Here is a 26653-nt window from a genome sequence, read left to right as displayed (position 1 = left end):
ACAATCTCTTTGATGTTTTAGTTCTTCTCATCATTATTTACATCAAAGTAAATAAATTATCCAAGAAAAATCCCCAGTTTGGGAGTAAAATTGTGCCTTGAGCAAAATTGAGTAAATCATAAATTACTTAATTCCCACAGAATTAAAATTATGAAAGAAATGTCACCCCTAATACACACACACAACACAGATACATCACACAAAGTTACTTGCTGAGGTGACCTCTGCCTCAGGAATAATGTTGCAGTTTTGAGTCTGTAATCATTTAAAAAAATACAGTGTGTCTTCATCGAAATATGGCAATTCAGAGAATAATTCAAAACATGCTCAGTCCCTGTTGTGGTTCCTTGATAATAGGTTTCCCCTAGTATATTTTTCCTTTAAATTTATTTTCTTTAAACACAAACAGAAGGTCCTATATCAAACAGTGTTGCTGAGAGTTCAGTTGGCACATTCTTTTTTCAAAATTGGCTTTCTGTTTGGACATTGCCTTTTATATAACTAAGTTTCTCTGACACACAGTTGTTTTGTTCTGAAAAATCCAAATGTTTCATAGGTGATTGCAGGCTTTATTAGTGATAATGGATGTGAATTGCTAACAGTGCTTTGATTTACCATTGGCCATTTTTGTGAAGCTATAAGGCATCTTATCATATTGTCTGGTAACTATTGAGTGATCAAAGATGCATTAAAAGCTTCTGCTGCTGTGTAGTATACAGCTTCAATCACCTTTTATATAGCCATTCCTGTCCTGAATGTTGAACAGTCCTGACTTGATCCAGCAATACAGGGTCGGAGAGCTATAAAGCACAGAAATAGACTGTTTGATCCAACTTGTCCACACCGCCCGGATAGTCTAGTCCCATTTGCCAGCTTTTGGTCATATCCCTCTTAAACCCTTCTAAATCATGTACCCATCCAAATGCCTTTTAAGTGTTTTAATTATACCCACCTCCACTGGCAGCTCATTCCATACACATGCCACCCTCGGCGTGAAAATATTGCCCCTTATGTCCCTTGTATATCTTTCCTCTCTCACCTTAAAGCTGTGCCCTCTAGGTTTGGACTCCCCTAAACAGGGAAAAAGACCTTGGCTGTTCAACCTAACCATTGTCCCTCATAATTTTATAAATCTACAAGCCTCAATCAGATTCCGCCACTCCAGGCAAAGTAGCTCCAGCCTATTCAGCTTCTCTCCATAACTCAAACCCTCCAACTACAGTAACATCCTTGTGAATCTTTTCTGCACCCTTTAAACTTTAACAATTTCGCATGTGTTTACTGTGGAAAAGGACATGGAAGATAAAGAATGTAGGGAAACAGATGGTATCAGCTTGAAAAATGTCCATTCTACAGAGGAGGAAGTACTGGATATCTTAAAATGCATTAAAGTGGATAAAGACCTGATCAGATGTACCCTAGAACTCTGTGGGAAGCTAGGGAAGTGATTGCTGCACCTCTTACTGAGATATTTGTATCATCGATAGTCACAAGTGAGGTGCCGGAAGACTGGAGGTTGGCTAATGTGGTAACACTATTTAAGACAGGTGGTAAGGATAAGCCAGGGAACTGTAGACTGGTGAGTCTGACATTGGTGGTGGGCAAGTTGTAGGAGGGAATCCTGAGGGACAGAATGAACATGTATTTGGAAAGGCAAGGACTGATTGGGTCAATATGACTTTGTGCGTGGGAAATCATGTCTCACAAACTTGACTGAGTTTTTTGAAGAAGAAATAGAGGATTGATGAGGGCAGAGCATTAGACATGATCTATATAGACTTCAGTAAGGCATTCGACAAGGTTCTCCATGGGAGACTGGTTAGCAACGTTAGATCTCATAGAATACAGGGAAAACTAGCCATTTGGATACAGAACTGGCTCAAAGGTTTAGGACAGAGGGTGGGGATGGAGGGATGTTTCTCAGACTGGAGGCCTGTGACCAGTGGAGTGCTACAATGATTGGTGCTGGATCCACTACATTTCTTTATTTATTTGAATGATTTGGATATGAACATAAGCGTTCATATGAACATAGGTATAGTTGGTAAGTTTGCAGATGACACAAAATTTGGAAGTGTAGTGGACAGTGAAAAAGGTTACTTTGGAATACAACAGGATGTTGATCAGATGGGCCAGTGGACTAAGGAGTGGCAGATGGAGTTTGATTTCGATAAATGCGAGGTGCTGCATTTTGGGAAAGCAAATCTTAGCAGGACTTAATGGTAAGGTCCTAGGGAGTGTTGCCTAACAAAGCAACCTTTGAGTGCAGGTTCATAGCTTCTTGAAAGAAGAGTCGCAGGTAGAGAGGATAGTGAAGAAGGCTTTGTTGGTCAGAGTATTGAGTACAGGAGTTGGGAGGTCATGTTGCGGCTGTACAGGGCATTGGTTAGGCCACTTTTGAAATATTGCATGCAATTCTGTTCTCCTTCCTATCGGAAGGTTTTTGTGAAGCATGAAAGGGTTCAGAAAAGATTTACAAGGATGTTGCCAGGGTTGGAGGATTCGAGTTATAGGGAGAGGTTAAATAGTCTGGGGCTATTTTCCTTGGAGCATCGGACACTGAAGGGTGATCTTATAGAGGTTTACAAAATCATGAGGGGCCTGGATATGATAAATAGACAAAGTCTTTTCCCTAGGGTGGGGGAGTTCAGAATTGGAGGGCATAGGTTTAAGGTAAGGGGGAAAGATATAAAAGAGACCTATGGGGCAAATTTGTTATGCAGAGGGTGGTGCATGTGTGGAATAGGCTGCCAGAGGAAATGATGGAGGCTGGTACAATTGCAACATTTAAAAGGCATCTTGATGGGTATATGAATAGGAAGGTTTAGAGGGATATGGGCAGGGTGCTGGCTAGTGGGACTAGATTGGGGTGGGATGTCTGGTCAGCATGGACGAGTTGGACCGAAGCGTCTGTTTCCATGCTGTACATCTCAATGACTCTAACAAACTTCCTACGGCTGGGAGACCAGAATTGAATGCAGTATTCTAAATGTGGCCTAATCAATGTCCTGTACAGCCACAGCATGACGTCCCAACTCCTATACTCAATGCACTGAGCAATATAGACAAGCGTACCAAATGTTTTCTTCACTACCCTGTCTACCTGCAACTCCACATTTCAGGAACTATGAACTTGCACCCCAAGGTCTCTTTGTTTGGCAATGTTCCATGAAGTGTATAAGTCCTGCCCAGATTTGCCTCACCGTAATTGCCACACTTCACATTTATCTAAATTAAACTCACCTACTACTCCTCAGCCCATTTAATGAAGGCCCCAATGTATTGAGATAAACGTCTTCACTGTCCACTATAATTTTGGTGTCACCTGCAAACTTACTAACCATATCTCCTATATTCACATCCAAATAATTTCTGTAAATGACAAAAAGCAGGTAACCCAGCACCAAACCTTGCGGCACACCACTGGTCATAGGCATCCAGTCCAAAGAACAATCCTCCACCACCACCCTCTGTCTCCTACCTTCAAGCCAATTTTATATCCAAATGGATAACTCTCCCTGGATTTGATGTGATCTAACCTTGCTGACCAGTCTACCATGCAGAACCTTGTCAAATGCCTTGCTGAAGTCCAAATCAACAACGTCCACCACTCTGCCTTCATCAATCTTCTTTGTCACTTCTTCAAAAAACTCAATCAAGTTAGTAAAACACAAATTTCCACACAGAAAGCCATGTTGACTGTCCCTACTCAGTCCTTGCCTTTTCAAATATATGTAGATTCTGTCCCTCAGAATCCCCTCCGATAACTCACAGGTCGATTGTTCCCTGGCTTATCCTAACCCAAGATGATTGATACAAATATTTCAACGATGGGCCTAGCAATCACTTCCCTGGCTTCCCCCAAATTTCTGAGATACACCTAATCAGGTCCCAGGGATTTATCCAACTTTATGCATTTTAAGAAGTCCAGCATTTCCCCCTCTGTAATATGGACACTTTTCAAGGTAACACTGTTTATTTCTCCAAGTTGTCCAGTTTCCATATCCTTATCCACAATAAACACTGACACAAAATATTTGTTTAGTATCTCACCCACCTCCTGTGGTTCCACGTGTAGACCCTCTTCCTAGTTACTCCTTTGTGCTTAATTTAGTTGTAGAATCTCTTTGGATTCTCCTTAACCCCATTTACCAAAGTTATCTCATTTCCTCTTTTTGTCCTCCTGATTTCCCTCTTAGTATACTCATAGAGCCCTTATACTCCTTAAGGGATTCACTCAATCCCAGCTATCTATACCTGACAAATGCCTCCTTTTTCTTGACTAGAGCCTCAATTTCTCTAATCACCCAGCATTCTTTACACCCACCAGCCTTGCCCTTCACACTAACGGGAACATATTGCCTCTGGTCTCTTGTTATCTCATTTCTGAAGCCTTCTCACTTTCCAACTGCCCTTTTACCTGCGAATAACCTCCCCTAATCAACGTTGAAAGTTCCTGCCTAATACTGTGAAAATTGGCCTTCCTCCAATTTAGAACTTTAACTTTTAGATCAGGTCTATCCTCTTCCATAACTAACAAATTAATAGTAAAAGAAAAAAACTTCTAGAATTATGATCACTGTCCCAAAGTGCTCCCCCAATGATACCTCAGTCACTTACCCTGTATTATTTCTCAAGAGATGATCAAATTTTGCTCCTTCTCTTGTAGGTTCATCCACATACTAAATAAAGAAATATTTTTGTAGGCGCTTTACAAATTCCTATCCATCCAAGCCAATTATAGTATGATAGTCCCAGTCTATGTTTAGAAAGTTAAAATCCCCTACCATTGCAATGCTACCATTCTTCCAGATATCTGAGATGTAACATTAAGGTTATTTTCTTCTGCTTTTATTCTGAAAAGAATTGTAACTATTATTGTGAAGATTATACCAGTTAGTCTGTTAAAATTATATTTATGCTTTCTTTTCTTTAAGAGACAAGGCTTTGAAATGGCATGAACTATGGCTCAGCTGTACTACAAAAGAAGTGACAATGCACCATACAGAGATCGAATTTCTCTTCGAATTGTGAGAGCAGAAACTGAACTCTCTCCTGCAGAAAAGGCTTACCTGAGTGCTGTTGAGAAAGGTGATTACGCAAGTGTCAAACAAGCTCTTGAAGAAGCTGAGATTTATTTTAAAATCAACATCAACTGTATTGACCCTCTGGGACGGACTGCACTTCTCATAGGCATTGAGAATGAGAACTTGGAAATTATTGAACTTCTTCTGAGTTTCAATGTGTATGTAGGAGATGCTCTTCTCCATGCCATCAGGAAGGAAGTTGTTGGGGCTGTTGAACTACTATTAAATCATAAGAAACCTAGTGGAGAAAAGCAAGTAAGTTGTCTCAAAAATAAAGTGTACAGCATGTATGACATATCTGAATTGAATGTTTCGTGTCTTTTGTTTTTAAAAACAGCGCATTGTTTTTAATCTCGAGGTTCCTCATTATAAAGTGCAGTCAAGATGTTCATAATTTTGAATCAATACTAGAAAATGCATTGCCTAATTTATTCTGCTACCATAATATCATATTTTAAATCTGATCCAAAACACTGATAAATGGAACAATAAATCAACCAAAGGAGTCAATAAGACTTTTGTTAATTACACTCAATGCATAATTTGAATGGCTTTCATATTTTAATAAATAAGGAATCAATTATTTTACAATTATTTATTTTAGTAGGTTATTATTTTGGACCTGAGTTAACAATCAAATTCATTTAAGCTTGTTTGCATATAGCTGCTGTGTATTTAAAGGGTATAAACAAGGAAAGAACAGACATAGACGCAATTTGGGTAGAATTAGTTGTCAGTAATGGAGGTAAGCTATCATATGCATTCACCCACGTAACTGCGAAATGTCTTCAAACTGCTTGTTTTGCATGTTTAGGTTCTTAGGAAGATATACATTGCCCAATGAAATAAAAGTTCCATTGACATTGCCATCTGGGTAGTCTCATGATATGACAATATTAGCAAACAATCTCCAGTAATTAGTTTATGACAGGCATTGCTGAGGTGAGAAAAACCTCCAATTCTGGAAAGTTTTGGGTACCCAAAAGTCAAAATCACCTATTCCACCTTTCTACTCCAAGCATGCCAGACATGACATGTTGTGGAGGCGCCAGTGTTGGACTGGGATGGACAAAGTTATAATTGACACAACATCCAGGTTATAGTCCAACTGGTTTATTTGAAAGTTCTAGCTTTCAGAGCACTGCTTCTTCCACATGTAGCTGTGGTTTGGAAGCACAGCTTAACCTGGTGCTGTGTGGTTTTGGATTTGACATGTGATATAGTAACGACTCATGTACTGTGCTGCAAAATGTAATTTTCAGAATTAAGTCTTCATAACATGCATTGGAATGAATCGATGTAATATCACCTCCTGATGGAGCGTCTTTCATTGGTTTATTGTTTTCTGTCAGTCATAATGGTCTAGCAGAAATCTCATGGAGGGTTACAAGAGTTAGATTTTTTTTCTGCCCACTTTTTGGTTCTAATTCATGAGCTACAAATTGTTGGATGTGTGATCAACAATGTATTTAGAACATCTATGACATTAAAAGATTATTCTCTTAACCAATTAAGTATCAGAATAGGGAATGAAACAATGAATGAGGGAGATGAGGGAAATAGAATGGATTGCAATAAAATTAATTATGGTGGAGAAGTGCAGAGAAAGAAAAACAATTGAATTGAGAGACAATAAAGATACAGAAAGAAAAACATTGGAAACAAACCTTTAGAAACCTGTTGGAGTGACACTCTGAGTTTGAGTGGCATTTCAGTGGCACAGATTTTGTCTCAAAAGGATTCTTAAGTCAGGAAATAGAATTCCTAACTTTCTGCAGTGACTACATTTTTGTGCATTTGTGGTGCAAATCAACAATATTTCGAAACTTGGGGAAATTGAGAATGAGCGGTGTTTGTGTGGCTAACATCAGAGCTTGACAAATCTTTCAATTTGTGATAGTTTACAACCCATTCTGTTCCCCCCTCAGTTGGCATCCTCGCTAATCTCTTCATGTAGATGTCTCCTAAAAATTTCTGATCTCTATCTCTGGCTGTGGCTAGTGTTACAAGTATGGCTGCTAAAAATACCTGCATCTGGGAAATGGATTTCCATAATGCTCATGAGCCACTGCCATTACTTTAGCAGGACCTAAGGAGAACCTTTTTCTTTTAGGCATGGTTCTTCTGCTTTTGTTCTACTTCTCACTTCTCCAATAAGGTTGGTGCAAACATTTCAGGATGCTGATATTTCTCTAATGAGAGATCTCTGGCTAAAAACATTAGCTCTGTTTCTCCTGGATATTGCCTCGGCTGCTGAGTATTTCCAGCATATTTTGTTTTGCTTCTGAAAGACTGAGAGGTTCTTTTTTTTGCTGGAATATACAGTATAAAAATAAAATCTGACCAAGATCTGCAAAGGTATCAAAGTTTCTGATAAGGAGAATAGGGAATAAAACTGATTGGTGTGCTGGGAATTAAGGCATGAGATTGCCACAAAGAGGGAGAAGGGACTTTTTTTTTCTAAATGGAATAGCTACAGTATGGAAATTGTATCAGAAACAGAATTTATTGTAGGGAAATTGAATCAATGCTTAATAAAAATGTATAACATTTTATGGGATAAGGGAATAGGAATAAAAATAAGTTAATAGCTCATTTATAGTATCAAGACATATACAATGCACCAGATGGTCAGCTATTGTAGTGTAAGCTCCTATGTTGATGATTAGTTATAATTCAAGTCATAAAAGGCTATAGATTGAATTCTGTACTGGAATTTAAAGCTTTCAAGGATTATAACCAGTTTAAACATAATTGCCTCATTCAGAGGATAACAAAATGGTCTCACTGGGTCTCTCACTTGAAGTGGCTGATAACTTGTGTGAACAGAATGTCTTTTCATCTCTGAGACAATTAAGTGGCACTAGGTGAAATGGAGAGGAAACATCAATGTAGTTATCTTCAGTATATGAGAGAACGTTTACTCAACATCCAAACATTAGATTTAATCAGTCAGGGGTGAAGCCAAGAGGCAGTTTTTTCACAAAAGCTGGTGGAATTTTCTCCCTAAAAGTTCTGAATGTTCAGTCAATTATAAGTTAATGTAAATGAATTAAGGTGCAGATTAACCATGGTCTCATCGTATGCTGGAACTGTTTTGCAATCTAGATTTTCACTGGTTCAGTGAAAGTTTGTGTTAAAATCCATCAGTAAAATCACAGTTTTAAAATCTTGCGTGAACCGCGTAATCAAGTTGAGCAACAGAACATAACATTTTAATACTTTCTTTCATTACCTTGAGGTATCTAAGGAAAGAAGTCTTTGTGTAGTTAAATAATATCGCTGAAAATGTGTTTATCACAAGCATTTACAATAAGGCTGTCCAGTCCTTCTCCAGAGTGACTCATCTTGAAGTCATTAAAATTCTTTAATTAAACTGTATTGAAATAATTATAATTTCACTGTATACATTAGTCATTTTCTAATAAAATGAACAAATCTTTGGTAAGAGAGAACCCTTGAAACATATGAACCAGTATTTGTGCTTCTAAGAAAATGTGTATCATCTGAAATGTATGCCTTAGTCAGTGCAATGACTGGAGTCATTCAGTTCTGACCTTCAGGGAGGGCCAGTTTTGTTGGGAATTAATTTTGAGCCAGTATGAAAAATTGCAGAATTCAGAATTATTAGCCCAAATCTTCTAGTCAGTTCTACAGAGAATATGTCCAATATTCATTGCTACTTAATCAGTCCACTTACCATTTTACACTGCAACTTGTGTAGCAAGGATGCTTGTGGAGCAAGGGTGTAGGGACAGACACCATCAGGAGGTAAATTGTTGGATATAAATACAGTGTAGCTATGACCCCTTTTCTTGCCATGAAGTAAGACTGTGCCCCTTCATATCTATCTTTAACTCATTGACAGCTTCATTAAAACAATGTAAATCAATCTCTGAATCTGCACAGACTCATACACTGATCAATGCTCACACAACCCCTTCACGATGGGCCATGTTTACACTCACCCTCACCCTAACAATGCTTGTGCCACCCTCTGCTTTCCCCCCAAATCAAAATACTTAACTCATCTGCCTGACACCACACTGTGGAGCGGAGGGCATGCGTACATGGAAGGGTGTGAATAATGTGATGAGGAAGTGTTGGTAGTAGTGGAGAACATGACTGTGGTATTTTTACACTATAGTATAAACTCCTATGTTGAAGATTAGTTACAATTCAAGTCATAGAAGGCTTTAGATTGAATTTGTTATGGGAATGTATAGCTTTCAAGGATTATAACTAGTTTAAATTTAATTGCCTCATTCAGAGGAGAACAAAATGGTCTCACTGGGTCTCCTACTTGAACTGGCTGATAACTTGCGTGAACAGAATGTATTTTCATCTGTGAGACAGTTAATTACATTTGAAAGAATATGTAGGTAAGTTTAAGGACTTTTACATGGTTCCTGAGCAAGCACGTACAGAGAAAACAGTCTAGATCTGTATGGTACTATCTCACCCACTGCAACTAGAATCATAGGGCAGTCTGGGCAGAATAAAAACAGCCGTTGGAAGTTTAAAATTCTTGTATAAGTGCAATACATGTGCATATTTTGGGACTTCATTAGGAACCCAAAATGCATTAATGGTATGAATTAGGTTGAAAGCATCTTCTCATATTGGAAGATTTGGGCCAGTGTAAGTGGCTTTGGAAGTAACTACTTGAAACTTAAAAATCCACAACAAGTTGCATTGGTTCAGCTAATTTCTGCTCCAGTTGCACTGATAAAATGAGAGAAAAACTGATCAGAGTATGTTCTGCTCACAATGATGCATTTCCTGTGTTTTGTTCCACAGGTTCCACCAATACTACTAGATAAACAGTTTTCAGAATTTACACCAGATATTACACCAATAATTCTTGCAGCCCACACCAACAATTATGAGATCATAAAGCTTCTTGTGCAGAGGGGAGTGTCTATACCACAGCCTCATGAAGTTCGTTGCAACTGTGTGGAGTGTGTTTCCAGCTCAGATGTTGACAGTCTACGTCATTCTCGATCAAGACTGAACATATACAAAGCCTTAGCAAGTCCATCTTTAATTGCTTTGTCCAGTGAAGACCCCTTTCTGACTGCATTTCATTTGAGCTGGGAGCTTCAGGAACTAAGTAAAGTGGAAAATGAATTTAAATCTGAATATGAGGAATTATCACATCAGTGTGAATCATTTGCAAAAGATTTATTGGACCAGACAAGGAGCTCCCGGGAATTAGAAATAATACTTAATTATAGAGATGATAATAGCATTCTGGAAGTGCAGACGGCTAATGATCTTTCCAGGTTAAAGTTGGCAATTAAGTATCATCAGAAAGAGGTAAGAATACTGGAAAGCAATCATTTATTATTTAACTTGTGTGCCCTGATCACAAGATTGTGCGCTAGAAATAAGTCTGTAGATGGGTCAGCAACTTCCAAGATTTAATTAAATGTGGATTCATGTAGAATTAAATTGCAGAGGCTCATTTTATTCTCTTCCACCTTCATACTTAATGCCTAGTAAATTGGTATTGTTAAGAGAGAAGTGCAAGTTAAAGAGAAAAGTACTGCAATTGTTTATCTCGGAGTAATTAATATAAAACTATCAAAGTAAGCACACTACAAAAATGGAAATTTTCACCAGGGCTATATAAATTGGATTGTTGTAAGCAGTTGTGGGTTTGAATTTCGATAATTAAAATCTTGAATGTATTTTCTCTCTAGACGCAGTTCAGTAATAGGATGCAGAGGAGAAAGGAGCATTTGGTCCATTGAACTATCATTCATTAATTATTGCTGCTCCCAATGCATTTCACATGATTACTATGGATATCAATCGCTATTTTTAAAACAGAATTATAATTGTCAGCATTCTACATTCAAGACTGTTTATCTGGCATTTTCTCCGGGGGTCTCAGGATCATCTGCCCAATTTAGCCAGGGAATCTTTTAATTCACTCACAGGGATGTAGGTGTTGTTGGCTGGGCCAGTGTTAATTGGCCATTCTTATTTACATTTGAGAAGATGGTGGTGAGCTATCTTCTTGAACCACTGCAATCTATTTAGTGCAGGTAAACACACAGTGCCGTTTGGGATGGAATTCCAGGGTTTTGACCGAGCACTGAAGGAATTTGATATATTTCCCAGCCAGGATAGTGAATGGCTTGGAGGGGAACTTACACGTGGCGATGGTCCCATGTATCTGTTGTCCTTCTAGATGATAGTGGTCAAGGGTTTGGATGGTTCTGTCTCAGTGAATTATTGCAGTGCATCTTGCAGATGGTACACACTGTCAACATTTTGGAAATAGTCCTGAAGCCTTGTGCTCTGGCAGTACTTGTTCAGCAATAACCTGTTCAGCGATGCCCAAATTGTATTCCACCAGGGCCACTCAGCTCCTAACTTCATTACAGCCTAGACAGCTCTTGACATCAAGGCCGTATTTGACCAAGTATGGTATCAAGGAGCTTGATGGCACTGTTTATGGTACCTTCAATCACTTTAATCAGATTAAGGATAGACTGTTATAGCAGTAATTGATCAGGTTGGATATGTATTATTTTTCCCAAAACTAACAGACCTGAGAAATTTTCCATATTGTCAGATAGATGTCAATATCATAGTTTTACAGGAACAACTCGGCAAGGAAGATGTCACCGTCCAGAGCACAGGGCTTGAGGAATATAGCCAAAATGTTGTCAGCGCCTGCAGCTTTTGCAATATACAGTGCCTTCAATCATTTCTTAATATCACGTGGACTGAATCAAATTTGCTGAGAAATGGCATCTATGTTGCCGTGGAAATACCTTAAACTGGGAAGAATCACAACATCAAGAAATGGCCCAATTTAGACTCCTGCCTCAAAGAACAAAGTTTACATAACAGTCTATTTGCAACAAGATCTGGACAACATTCAGATTAGTGCTGATGTAACATGGATTCCACATAAGTGCTAGGCAATGACCATTTCCATCAAGAGGGAATCTAATGATGTCTGCTATATATTCAATAGTATTACTATCATTGAATTTCCACTATCAATACCCTATGGGTTATCATTGACCATAAATTTACCTAGACCAGCCATATACATACTGTAACTACAAGGGAAGGTTAGACACTAGGAATTCTGCAGCCTGCAGCTCACCACCTGACTTTCAATGCCGCTCTACCATGTACAAGGCCCGAATCTGGAGTGTGGTGGAATCCTATCACCTCCTTGTATTACTGCAAGAAGCCTATAACATTTAAGAAGCTTGATGCTATCTAGGACAATGCTACCGACTTGAATGCACCCGCTCCACCCCACATCCATCTCATTCAACTAACTTTAACACTCAACCTCTCACCCACTAGCCTTCCTATCCAGTGTCAGTGATCTGCAAGGAATGGTCAGTTATGGTTTCATATCTTAAGAGACTGCAATGGGCCTGCTTTCATTATGACATGATGGGGCTTTAAACATAGACCTATCATTCTGTGACAGTGAAAGAGAAAACTATCACAAGCTGATCCCTCTCAGCTCACTAGTTTCATTGAGATAACGTTCAACTGAAGCTCCGGGGAGTCATCACAACGATTTGTTGCTCAATCCTATCTTCTTAGAGCACTTCATAGCAGTAGTAGATAGGTGGTACAGCAAATTTAGTAGCTGACATGCACAGAAGGACATAATGTATCTTGATTAATTGGATTGTTTGACACCTTTGTGAATATTGTTCTGTAATATTAGCATAGGCTTAACTATATAGAGCTTTACATTTGTGTATATAGCTTACAACTCTCAGTCCAATTATGGTAATGGCTCTAAACGTTTACCTTACAAATGAAATAATCAAAAGTCCCAACAGTGAGGAACTTTGGGAAGATGTGGGAAAAGAAATTGACTTTATGTGTCAATGTTTGGTTGCCTTTCACTGGACTCACCATCCTGTTCCACTCTTTCCTGAGCACACACTTTGTTCTCCCTCTCATCCAACAACTTCATAAGCAGTAAGAATTTGTTTATTGAAATACAGCAAAACACATCAATGATAGAGACCTTTCCTGAGCTTTATTGAAGAGCAATTGTCACCTCCTGTATGCAATGGTAAATTGACACCAGACTGATTTCATAAAGGTGCCTAGGACAAAACTGTAACTAAACATATGATGGAGGCATTTACGATTGCTTCTTTTACTGGTGTGTTCTTCTGGCTGAAATGAAGTAGAATCATGGAATGGTGCAGTACAGAAGAGGCCTTTCAGCCTATTGAATCTGTATCAGCAAATGCCCACTACTGCCTACACTAGTATGACTTTCTGGCACTAGGCCCATAGCCTTGAATGTCATGACACTTCAAATGTTCATTCAAGTGAAGTTGCCTGCCACAACTACCCTCCCAGTCAATGCATTTCACACCCCTACCACTCTCTGGGTGAGAGAACGTTTCCTCAAATCCCCTCTGAACCCCCTGCCTTTCACTTTAAAATTGCATCCACTTGTTCTTGGCCCTTTGACCAAGGGGCACAATTTTTTTTATCCATTCTATCCATGCCCCTCAAGCAGGTTGCGCCCTCCCCCACTCAACCTTCTCTGTTGTAAAAAAAAACAACCTGAATGTATTCCTTCTTCCTAGCTGAAATATTCCACCCCAGGCAACATTTTGGTGAATCGAAATGAAAACCAACGGAACACCGGATGTTGGAAATTAGAAACAAAAACAGAAATTGCTGGAAAAGCTCAGCAGGTCTGGCAGCATCTGTGATGATTCCTTTGCATTCCTGTCCAGTGCAAATCACATCCTTCCTATAGTGTGGTGACCAGAACTGCACACAGTACTCCAGCTGTAACCTAACCAAAGTTACCCTCCCTGCTCTTATAATCTATGCCTTGACTGATAAAGGCAAGATACCCTATTAACCTGTCCAAACACCTTCAGGGATCTGTGGACAAGCATTCCAATGTCCCTGTGTTCCTCTGAGCTTCCTCGTGTCTTGTCTTGTAAGTTAGCACATATCCTGAGAAACCCACAAAAATAGTGCAACCTTAAGAATTTTGAACGTGTTTTGTTATTTAATAAGATTATAGCCCATTTTGTACTTCAGCTCTGTAACTCTGCACAATGTCTGCAGCCCTTAATTCTACTAATATCTAAAACTCCAAAAGCATTTGTTGAATGGTCTTAATGACTAAACATCTCCATCCCACAGGAGTGTAGAGTAGATTTACAACCTTTGAAGAAAGTTCTTACCATCATAGTTTTTAATGGATTACCCGTTATTTTGATGCTTGACCTCCAGCTCAAGATGCCGAGACAGGGGAAACTTCTTCCCAGAATCTACTCTTTCAACCTTCTTGGAAATTTTATATGTTTCAATAAGATAATGTTTCATTTTCTTAAATTGCTTGAAATCAAGGTACATCTATTTCTTTACTCATCTGAGGGAATCTCTGGTGCAGTTATATACTTCCTTTGACAAAGAGACCAATAATCCCTGAAGCCATCACATGTAGATAGATGCATCGAAATTAGAAGCAAGAGTAGGCATTTCAACCCTTCAAACCTGCTGACCATCTAACTCATTCCTCTGTTGCTGTTTTCTCCCCATTCCCTTGATCCCATTAGCCCTAATAACTATCTAGCACCTGTTTGAAAAACATTCAATTATCTTGGCCTCAGCTGCTTTCTGTAGCAGGAGATACCAAGGCTCACCCCTGTCTGCAAGAACTTTGCAGCATGAATACTGATGAGTGACTATCTGTTTGATTCTGTCATAGAGTACAGGTTATTCAGCTCCAATCGATATTCCTCTTAAGAACAGATGTGTTTTAAGACATCTACCTTCTTCCCTGCCCCCCCCCCCCCCTCAAATAAAGGCCTTGCTCATAAATTCAAATGCTTGGAGGTTGCACTATTCTCTAGAGGTAGTCATGCGAAATAACATAAGAGGAGGATGGCAGGAATGTTGGCCTGGATCCATACATACAACAGCTGGAAAAAAAACATAGGTCTCACTGAAGATGTTACCGTGTATGGTGACGAAACGTCTAAAATCGAACCTTCCGTCTCAGCAGCAAACCTACATCCAGAACCTCAACCTGAGGTACAAATCTTCTCAAAACTCGCTAGCAGCTTCATTGGAATGAAGACAAATGATGCTTATTGAGAGGGTACCACTTTCCTTTGATAAGATAAAAATAGATTTTATTTCAGAGGTCTTAACCTTCGAGACTATTTAATGATGAAGTTGTATCCACAAAGAAGAGCAGAGGAGTAGCATCATTGAATTGTAAAAGTAGGATGTTAGCATCTTGTATGCACAAGTTCAGGAAGAAAGGGTGGATACATTGATGGAAGAATGGCAGAGTAAAAATGCATTTCTTTGAATGCCTCACAGAAGGTCTACTGTAATTCAGTGAAAATCCCTGCAGAGCCCACTGTTTACATTTGAAGATTCACAGCTACACCTGCCAGGCAGCAACTGGAGTAAATATGAAAGGACGAGATAAGGTTTAAAAGGTCAGAGTTTCTTACTGTCTCAACAGACAGGATCACTGGAGCTCAAGACGAAGGATTTTATGGGTTCTCAAAGAAAAGTAGAACATTATTGTGAGGTTTCAGGATTGGTGGTAAATGTTCCTGTTCCAGAGTCGATAAAATGTGGCGCTGTAGAATGCACAGCAGGCAGCGTCTAAGGAGCAAGAGAGTTGATGTTTCGGGCATAACCCTTCACCAGGACAGGAGAGGGTAAAGGAGACTGTTAACAAATGTGGGGAATGGGGCTCAGGAAAAGGTCGGTGGGATGGCGATAATGGACAAAGGTCAATAAGAAGTGTGGAGCAGATAGTTGGGAAGGAAGATGGACAGGTAGGTTGGGTCAAGAGGGTGGAGCCAAATCAGAGGGTTGGATCTGGGATGGGATGGAGGGAAGGAAGATTTGGAAACTGGTGAATTCAATGTTGAGGCCATAAGGTTGTAGGTTCCCAGGGCTGAAGATGAGGTCTTCCTCCTCCAGTATGCAGGTAGTTTTCTGTAGGTGGTGGAGGAGGCCAAGAATGGATATGTCATAGGAGGAGTGGGAGGGGGAGTGGAAATGGATGGCCACAGGAAGGTGGGGTTGGTTGATGTGTGCAGGCCAAAGATGTTCCTTGAACCATTCTGCAGGTTTGCGCTGGGTCTCTCCAATGTAGAGAAGACCATATCAATAGCAACGGATGCAGTAAATGATATTCGAAGATATGCAAGTAAATCTCTGCCAGATTTGGAATGATCCTTTGGGGAGAAAGTGAGGACTGCAGATGCTGGAGATCAGAGCTGAAAATGTGTTGATGGAAAAGCGCAGCAGGACAGGCAGCATCCAAGGAGCAGGACAATCGACGTTTTGGGCATAAGCCCTTCTTCAGGAATGAGGAAAGTGTGTCCAGCAGGCTAAGATAAAAGGTAGGGAGGAGGGACTTGGGGGAGGGGCGTTGGAAATGCGATAGGTGGAAGGAGGTCAAGGTGAGGGTGATAGGCCGGAGTGGGAGTGGGGGCGGAGAAGTCAGGAAGAAAATTGCAGATTAGGAAGGTGGTGCTGAGTTCGAGGGATTTGACTGAGACAAGGTGGGGGGAGGGGAAATGAGGAAACTGGAGAAATCTGAGTTCATCCCTTGTGGTTGGAGGGTTCATAGGCGGAAGATGAGGCGTTCTTCCTCCAACCGTCGTGTTGCTATGGTCTGGCGATGGAGGAGTCCAAGGACCTGCATGTCCTTGGTGGAGTGGGAGGGGGAGCTGAAGTGTTGAGCCATGGGGGTGGTTGGGTTGGTTGGTCCGGGTGTCCCAGAGGTGTTCTCTGAAATGTTCCGCAAGTAGCCGGCCTGTCTCCCCAATATAGAGGAGGCCACATCGGGTGCAACGGATGCAGTAAATGATGTGTGTGGAGGTGCAGGTGAATTTGTGATGGATATGGAAGGATCCCTTGGGGCCTTGGAGGGAAGTAAGGGGGGAAGTGTGGGCGCAAGTTTTGCATTTCTTGCGGTTGCAGGGGAAGGTGCCGGGAGTGGAGGTTGGGTTGGTGGGCGGTGTGGACCTGACGAGGGAGTCACGGAGGGAGTGGTCTTTTTGGAACGCTGATAGGGGAGGGGAGGGAAATATATCCCTGGTGGTGGGGTCTGTTTGGAGGTGGCGGAAATGACGGCGGATGATACGCTGTATATGGAGGTTGGTGGGGTGGTAGGTGAGGACCAGTGGGGTTCTGTCCTGGTGCAGTTGGAGGGGCGGGGCTCAAGGGCGGAGAAGCAGGAAGTGACGAACTGTTGAACAGTTCATCCACTTTACCAACACCTTCCACCCCGACCTCAAATTCACCTGGAAGATATGTGGAACAGTCCATTATCTGCAGCTACACTGGCACCATCCCCCACCTTTTCCTCCGCTACATCGATGATTGTATCGGCATGCCTTGTGCTCCCACAAGGAGGTTGAACAGTTCATCCACTTTACCAACATCTTCCACCCCGACCTCAAATTCATCTGGACCGTCTCAGACTCCTCCCTCCCCTTCCAAGACCTTTCCATTTCTATCTCAGGCGACCGAATCAACGCGGACATTTACTATAAACCGACCGACTCCCACAGCTACCTAGACTACACCTCCTCCCACCCTGCCCCCTGTAAAAACGCCATCCCATATTCCCAATTCCTTCGTCTCCGCACATCTGCTCCCAGGAGGACCAGTTCCAATACTGTACAAGCCAGATGGCCTCCTTCTTCAAAGACCGCAATTTCCCCCCAGACGTGATCAATGATGCTCTCCACCACTCTCCTCCACTTCCGCTCCTCTGCCCTTGAGCCTCGCCCCTCCAACCGCCACCAGGAAAGAACCCCACTGGTCCTGACCTACCACCCCACCAACCTCCATGTACAACGTATCATCCGCCGTCATTTCCGCCACCTCCAAACGGACCCCACCACCAGGGATATATTTCCCTCCCCTCCCCATCAGCGTTCCGAAAAGACCACTCCCTCCGTGACTCCCTCGTCAGGTCCACACCCCCCACCAACCCAACCTCCACTCCCGGCACTTTCCCCTGCAACCGCAAGAAATGCAAAACTTGCGCCCACACCTCCCCTCCTTACTTCCCTCCAAGGCCCCAAGGGATCCTTCCATATGTGCCACAAATTCACCTGCACCTCCACACACATCATTTATTGCATCCACTGCACCCGATGTGGCCTCCTCTATATTGGGGAGACAGGCCACCTACTTGCGGAACGTTTCAGAGAACACCTCTGGGACACCCGGACCAACCAACCCAACCACCAGTGGCTCAACACTTCAACTCCCCCTCCCACTCCACCAAGGACATGCAGGTCCTTGGACTCCTCCATCGCCAGACCATAGCAACACGACGGTTGGAGGAAGAACGCCTCATCTTCCGCCTAGGAACCCTCCAACCACAAGGGATGAACTCAGATTTCTCCAGTTTCCTCATTTCCCCTCCCCCCACCTTGTCTCACTCAAATCCCTCGAACTCAGCACCGCCTTCCTAACCTGCAATCTTCTTCCTGACCTCTCTGCCCCCACCCCCACTCCGGCCTATCACCCTCACCTTGACCTCTTTCCACCTATCGCATTTCCAACGCCCCTCCCCCAAGTCTCTCCTCCCTACCTTTTATCTTAGCCTGCTGGACACACTTTCCTCATTCCTGAAGAAGAGCTCATGCCCGAAACATCGATTCTCCTGCTCCTTGAATGATCCTTTGGGGCCTTGGACTGAGGTTAGAGTGCAGCGATTGTAACTCTTACGGCGACAGCGGAAGGTGCCAGGTGTGGAGACAGGGTTGTGCGGAGTATCGTCCTAATGAGGGGGTCACAGAGGGAACAGTCCCTATGGAATGCAAATGGGGTAAGGGGGGGAATATATTTTTGGTGGTGGGCTCTGACTGTAGGTGGCAAATATGGCGGAGAATGTTACGCTGGATTTGGAAATGAGCGGGGTGAAATGTGAGGACCAGAGAGATTCTATCCTTGCTGTGTTTAGGGGGGGTTTGGTGTTTGAGGGCAGAGACGCAGGAGTAGGAGGAGATTGATTCAGGGCATTATTGATAACAGGGAAGAGGAAATTAGAGTCCTGGAAATAGGAGGTCATCTGGGATGTCCTGGAGTGGAATCACTCATCCTGGGAGCAGGTACAACAAAAGAAGTGGGAGTAAGGGATCGTGTTTTTATTTTGGGGTGGGGGTGGTGGTGAGAGAAGATGTAGTCAAGGTAGCTGTGGGAGTCGGTGGGTTTGAAGTAGATGTCACTATTAAGTCGGTCGCTGGAGATGGAGAGGTCCAGGAAGAGAGGGAGATGTCAGAGATGATCCAGGTGAATTTGAGGTCAGGGTGGAATATATTGGGATAGTGGATAAACTGTTCAAGCTCCTTGTGGGAGCATGAACCAGTGCCAATACAGTCATTGATGTCGCGGAGGAAAAGGTGGAGGATGGTGCCAATATTGCTGTGGAACTCTTCGTGCTCCCATAAGGAGGTGGGACATTTTATCCACTACACCAACATCTTTCACCCTGACCTCAAATTCACCTGGACCACCTCTGACACCTCCCTCCCTTTCCTGGATCTATCCGGGGACTAACTTAATTACTTCAAATCCACCAACTCTGACTCTGCTCTGCCTTCTTGACCTGATCTACCTGTCCATCTTCCCATCTATCCACTCCTGACCTGCTGTGTTTTTTCCAGCACCACACTTTATAAACTCTGACTTCTCCAGCATGTGAAATCCTCACTATTCCCTAATTTTTCTGTTCCATGCAGTTTGGGACAGAATTATAAGGATCTACCTGCACATCCCTGTCAGTGTCATCTCACTGTGAAGCTGAATCCATAACTTCTCTACTTTTTAAGGATTCTGGTCTTTGATCTGAGAGAGTATCACAGTAATCCAGTATATACAATAACCAAAGATCTTGCATTCGACAAGATCTACTTCGTGGAATGATGAAGCTAGGCCATATGGTGGCATATATTCAGGTTTAAGTCTTCAGTGTGTCTGATGGTTAGGAATCTTAGGAGAAGAAAAAGACTCACCGTCATCTCTTACAATTGAAGGGAGTTCACCATACTTAATTCAAACTGGAGGAAAAGCTGAGAGTTTTATTTTACAATATGTGATCTAATCTTCTTGGTGTAGAGCTTCAGTAATGGGAGAAAGCAGTTGAAAGCCTTCACAAACTGACATTTGATGTCCTTTAGATGAAAACTCCTGTTCTTGGGTAAATTGTCATAAACTAGTGTACTCATCATCTATGTATTGTTTTCTGCCTGGACTGAAACTTCTGGTAGATGTTGTAGAAGACCTAACTGTACAAAGCATGTCAACTTAATCAGGGTGTGTTCCATTCCGTAAGATGTGCATTAGCTCCCAAATGACTTTCTTACTGTAGATGAGTGTTGCTTCAAAATTCCCTTTAATTCAAAGGGTGTGGCCACCAAGACCCTGGACTCTCACATTTGATGATCAAAGGCATACCGTGTGAAGCCATTCTAAACTGTTATGGATTCAGTAATAACTGTTCCTGGGTCCAGAAAACAATGTAATAATAAAGTTCTTGACTTGCTAAGTTACTGATTGATCATGTCAGTTCAAATCATCATTTTCAGTAGACCAACATGGGCAGGAGTAAGGCATTCAGTCCTTTGAACCTGCCCGGTCATTCAGTACAACCAATACATCCCACACTCCTGCCCTATCCTTGTAAACCTGTGCCATGGTGACACATGCAATCCCTGAACGTTATGGGCAAATTACCATGACTAATCTACCTAACCTGTACATCTTTGGACTGTGAGAGGAAACCAGAGCACCCAGAGGAAACCCACGCAGACATAGGGAGAATGTGCAAACCCACACAGACAGTTGCCAGAGGGTGGAATCAAACCCAGGTCCCTAGCACTGTGAGACAGCTGTGCTAACCACTAAGCCCTGTGTATTTGAAGGAATGTAAAATTACTATAAACTATCTAATAAATATTTCAAGACTATCCATTGCCTAAGTACCATTATGTTTTTTAATATCTTGCCTCCTTCCACCTCAGCCAGTTTGGCCCTCATATTTTCACAATTTCCTTTGTTCACAATGAACTAACTGGCACCAGTGTGAAATATCCAAATTCTAAACATAATGCAAAATTCTATCATACCATTGTCACTTATCCCTAAAGGTCATTTTACAAGAATTATTGTTAATTATCCACTCAAAGAAAAGGAAAACACTACAGATGTTGGAGATCTGAAGTAAAAACAAAAAGTGCTGGAAATCTTCAGCAGATCAGTGGGGAGAGAAATAGTGAGCTATTTATGAGAAACCAGTCTTATTATTAATTAGCTTTTTTCTACTGCACACTGTAGATCTAGAACAGGCAGTCTCTAATCACAATGTTAATATACTGCTCTCAAAAAAACACACTTCAGAAGCTCATCCTTCACAGTATTAGTGTTCAGTTAGGTTACTAAGTCAACATGCATACTGAAGGCATGCGTCTCTAGTCTCCAGATTAGTACCATTATACATTACAATGGCTAAATAAACAACTGCCAATGTTGGCTGTCATCTGCTGTTTCTTGGCTGCAGCCAAGCAGATTCCACATTTTATTTTTCTGACATGAGACTCTTCCTTTCTAATGTACCTAAGCCACCCCTTAGGAATGCAACACCACTGTTGTCTTCTTGCCTATCCTCCTGACTATTGAATATCCTTCAATATTTAATTTCAATTTTGTCATGGTTCAGTAAGGGCTTTCAGAGCATACTTATGAGTACTCTATCTGTACCTTTTAAATCATCTACCCTTTTGTAAATGCTGCAGATATTCAGGAAGAATGCTCTTCACTTTGTATTTTTGACTTTTCACCTTTTCTTCGCCTACCTGGAATTCCATTTGACATTTTTCTGCTTCTTGTTACCAGCTTTACTTGCCTCCAATTTGAACAAACTAATGTAAACCCTGCCCTTCAGCACTAGCAAATCTCCTTGTGAGGATATTAGTCCTGGTGCTGCTAAGATGTAAATCACACAATATGTACAAGTCCCACCTTCCAACTACCTCAGAAATCTGATGACCTCCCTCCTACCACAGCCACATCCTCTAGCCACATGATTAATCCATCCTGTTAATCCTATGCTCACTAGTGTGTGGCATGGGACTTATACTGAGATCACTGTTCTTGACGTCTCCTTTTTAAATTACCTTCCTGCCTTCAGAACCACATCCTTCTTCGCTCCTATGTCATTGATATCAATGTGGACCATGATTCTGGGCAGTTTACCTTCTTCCAGAGAAATGTCTAACAGTCACTTTATCACAATTTTACCCCTAGTGCAAAGGAGGCTGCACACCTTCCTGGAATCCCATTTACTGTTGCAGAAATACCCGCCTCATCACCATTTGTGGAATCCCCTTTCTCCTTTGCTCTCACGTGCTTCTCCTGCCCTTCCTATACATCATCTATTTGTAGAAATCAAAATCTTTTGTGCTGTTCCACTTCAAGCATTCAATCTATCCTCATCTATTTCTTCATTCCATTTTTTATTGGTCATTCTAGACCCTAGTCCAAAATAATATTTTCTGCAGAGCTGACTCAAACCAATCTCGCTATAAAATCAGGATGACTGCATTCATTCAGTATCAGGAAGACTGGGCCACAGCTCAGACAGTTCATATGTGAATTGAGGTTGATTGGAGCAAAATTTGGAGCAGTAACAGGAGATTAATTATATCTATTTGCTGTATTTAAAAGCAGCGGGTTGGTCTACAAGTAAGTGCTAAATGGCTATGCTGCAATTTCCAAAGGCTTTTGTTCAATGGCTGTTGAAAGTCATATGCACATGTACTGTTTTACTTAATTCAATATCCTCAAAACAGTGGAAAATAAATCAGAACACAATGGAAATTCTTTTGTGTCTGGTTTTTTGGGCCCATCGTTGGATTCTATAACTTATGTCTGATCTTTTAATTCAATATTGATTGTCCTCAAGATTCAACAATGCAAAGTGGTGCTTAGTGCAATAGAGGTCCAACTAACAACATAGAAAATAAATCTCTTGTCAGATCTTCCTCAAAGTACACATTTGCAATTGGTGCTCAGTGCCCAAACCATTGCTTGGTGTCCAGGCATCATAGAAGGTTTGCTCCTGGTTAATAAACAAATTGGGATTTGCCAGGAGGATCTGGCAAATGGGATCAGGGCAATCTTCTACCTGAACTCCATTATCTCACCCAGAACCACAGCATTTGATTTCTTAAAGTCCAGAAAGTTCATCTAGCCTTAAATATGGACAATAAACTCATGTTCACAGTTGTGCTATAGTTAATTCTAAGCATTCGTTTTTGCAATTTAACTTGCTTCCAGTTGACATCTGCATTGTATTACCACACAAAAAAACGAGCTAAGACTAGATTTAAAACATCCAAACCCCTTTTTGTTTTGTTGTCCTACTGAGACAGAAATTCCTCTGGTTACTATATGTGACAATAGTCTTAATTTACATCTCGAGATTTAATCTACTAAACTTCTGAGAAAAAGACCAACTAGAAAATTAATTCATTGAGAATTATGTTACTGTACATATTAGCTAGTGGAATTCTTACTCCGCTTTGTGAAAGGTTTGCTTCATTGTGCACTCAATCCTGGTCATCTGCTAATTTGCTATCTGCAGATTAGTTACGTGCAAGACCGTTTCCAGACCCCATCAGGCTTTCATCCACACCAAAACAATTTGAAATGCCTTCAAAAGAGCAGAACGTGCCTCGATATATTCCTACATTCATCTCTATATTCCTATGTACACTTCTCCCACATCATCTGAGTTTGAGCATCCACAACCCACTGTCTCGCCCAGTTCCGCACATGGTCTGCTTTGTTAAACATGGAGTGGTCATTCTTGTTACATTGGAGAGGGCCTTAGTTGTATGTGCAATTATTATTAGCTACAACAAAATGTACCCCACCCCTCATAGACGGTGAGGACTAAGTGTGCATTGTTTAATGGACCAGTGGAGGCACACCACTTCCTGGTCCAATACATGGTTTAGTATGTTCCCAGATTTATCATTTAATCTGTACTGACTCGATCTTTTAGCAGACTTTAGTTCTGTAAGATTACTCAAAGTAGCCATGTCCCTAGGCAAGGAGGAGGTGAAAACAGGTCATTGTCAATCACAACCCAATGCAGGAAATGTGGGATGAGGTTCAGTAAACTTAGGATCAGATTTTGATGTGATCCTCTCCATGAGTGAATAGATTGCGAGTGCTTAATAGCTGGAATCTCACATGAAGAATTTTGGTGACAGGTTGGTGCCAGTGAAACGCAATCTTAGCCATGAGTCACTAGGGTAACAAGGCAGTACAGTTGAAAATGCTTTTTTGCAAAATTCAGTTTTTGACATACCTTAGGTTGCTAAACAAATGTTACAAATATAATACTATGCTGATTTGTGCATTAACCATCTGAGCTGAAGTCCTGTATGTCTTTAAATTAATTTCAAATGAATTTATCCTACTCAGTATTTTTTCTTCTGAATTATGTTCTACATTTTAAAAGTGTTTAATTCTTGCCTTTTCTTCTAGTTTGTCGCCCAGCCAAACTGTCAGCAACTCCTTGCTTCCCGCTGGTATGATGAATTTCCTGGCTGGAGACGGCGACATTGGATCGTTAAATTCCTGACCTGCATCGGCATCGGACTGCTATTTCCAGTTTTTTCTGTGTGCTACTTGATAGCACCAAAAAGCACATTAGGCCTTTTTATTAGAAAACCATTTATTAAGTTTATCTGTCATACTGCATCATATTTGACTTTTCTTTTCCTGCTGTTGTTGGCATCCCAGCACATTGATCGAACAGATTTAAACATGCAAGGTCCTCCACCAACCATTGTTGAATGGATGATACTTCCCTGGGTGCTAGGTAATTTATTTGCATGTGATGGTTAATGTGTGAACTAGTAGGAGAAATTCCTCCCCATTGCCCACTTTAAATTCCAATCAATGTGTGAATCTCAGATGCATCGAGAGTCTGGGGAGCTGAGGTGTGTAGTCTGTTAGATTCAGTTTTAAAACTTACTGAGTTTACATAAAAAGGACAGCCTTTTGTGCCAGTTACAAGAGGGCACCAAACTTTGTGGATCCAATGACTTAGAGGAGTTTATAGAGATTACACGTTGATCTTCACGACTTTGTAAATCTTAGAGCTTCTAAACACCCTCAGGTGAATATAATAATTGAAGAATGCAGACAGTTAACTGCCAAGCAGTGGCTAAATTTAAAAGGAGTCAGGTTGACTCTGACTGATCAAGACATTCCTGTGAGAAGTGAAACAGAGGATTACAATCACACATTTTGTCAAGTTGAAACAGGTACAGTTTGTGTGTCTATTCATTCTAACTGCAAAGAACAGGGTCCTGTGAACTAATGTTTGTGACTTCCAGTACACATGAGCACAACAGGGCTAACCCAATGGACAAACTAAAATTGTTTATCAGGGTAATTCTTTATACAATCAGGATTATTTAGCAAATGTTGCCTAATCATGGAGTCACATCTAATGTTGGATATTGTGTGGTGAGTTTGTAAGTACAGACTGAGTGGTTTTGGTCAGTACTTTCATGTTGTGAACAGCATCAGGGATATGCTGTTTCATACGATCTGCTAGATTTGGACTCAACTGGCTACATATATACCATCACACTAAGTATATATGTCGCATTACTTATTGGTGTAGTAGGCAGAATCTGTCTTTTTAACATGAGAACTATTTCCTTTTCATCACTACTGATCATCACTGTTGCTGCTGCATTGGACAGTGTAAAACGATTAGCTTTATGTCAAACATTTTTTTTTTAGATTAGATTACTTACAGTGTGGAAATAGGCCCTTCGGCCCAACAAGTCCACACCGCCCCGCCGAAGCGCAACCCACCCATACCCCTACATTTACCCCTTACCTTACACTACGGGCAATTTAGCATTGCCAATTCACCTAACCTGCACATCTTTGGATTGTGGGAGGAAACCGGAGCACCCGGAGGAAACCCACGCAGACACGGGGAGAATGTGCAAACTCCACACAGTCAGTCGCCAGAGGTGGGAATTGAACCCGGGTCTCTAGCGCTGTGAGGCAGCAGTGCTAACCACTGTGCCACCGTGCCGCCCACGGTGAGATATCCTTCTAGTGTGATCAGTCTCAAAGACTGGGCAGAGTCAACCTGCCTCATTTAAAATCTAAACAATATTTGGCAGTTAACTGCCAACCATCAACAACCAGTGCATTCTCCATGGAAATACCTCTACCATTCAGGTTCTACTTGTGAACCCATTAGCACACCCCTCTCATGCAGTATGGATGCTGTTTTCTTATTATGTTGTATTTCTTGCAAATTGTCCAGGTGACTGCAAGGGGAAAATCTTGAAAAAAATGTATTTTTTAAAAGGTGCAGTTAGCTTCAGTGTCATGGATTCAGGAGAAGATAGATTACTCAAGGTACTTACCACTGATCTAGTTACTTCAACTGGGTAGCCTGTTAGCACACAGGCACAGTAATTGATTAGGCTTATATTATA

The 26653-nt window shown here is 41.3% G+C and overlaps 1 protein-coding gene across 2 annotated transcripts in view; it reads left to right on the top strand.

Moving 5' to 3' along the window:
- The window catches only part of trpc4b (transient receptor potential cation channel, subfamily C, member 4b), a 97832-nt gene that overhangs the window by 44816 nt on the left and 26363 nt on the right, over positions 1 to 26653 (top strand). For both annotated transcript variants that reach the window (XM_043692114.2, XM_043692115.2), the window contains exons 2-4: positions 4938 to 5342; positions 9888 to 10406; positions 24666 to 25002. In XM_043692114.2, the coding sequence (XP_043548049.1) occupies positions 4965 to 5342; positions 9888 to 10406; positions 24666 to 25002 (1234 nt within the window). In that variant the 5' untranslated portion in view covers positions 4938 to 4964. The remainder of the gene's footprint in view (positions 1 to 4937; positions 5343 to 9887; positions 10407 to 24665; positions 25003 to 26653) is intronic.

The sequence above is a fragment of the Chiloscyllium plagiosum genome, unplaced genomic scaffold (assembly GCF_037043375.1).
Source record: "Chiloscyllium plagiosum isolate Xiang-an unplaced genomic scaffold, Cpla_swu_hap1 HiC_scaffold_6, whole genome shotgun sequence".
Classification (NCBI taxonomy): domain Eukaryota; kingdom Metazoa; phylum Chordata; class Chondrichthyes; order Orectolobiformes; family Hemiscylliidae; genus Chiloscyllium; species Chiloscyllium plagiosum.
The sequence above is the reverse complement of the archived record's forward strand: the minus strand, read 5'-3'. Positions and strand labels throughout refer to the sequence as shown.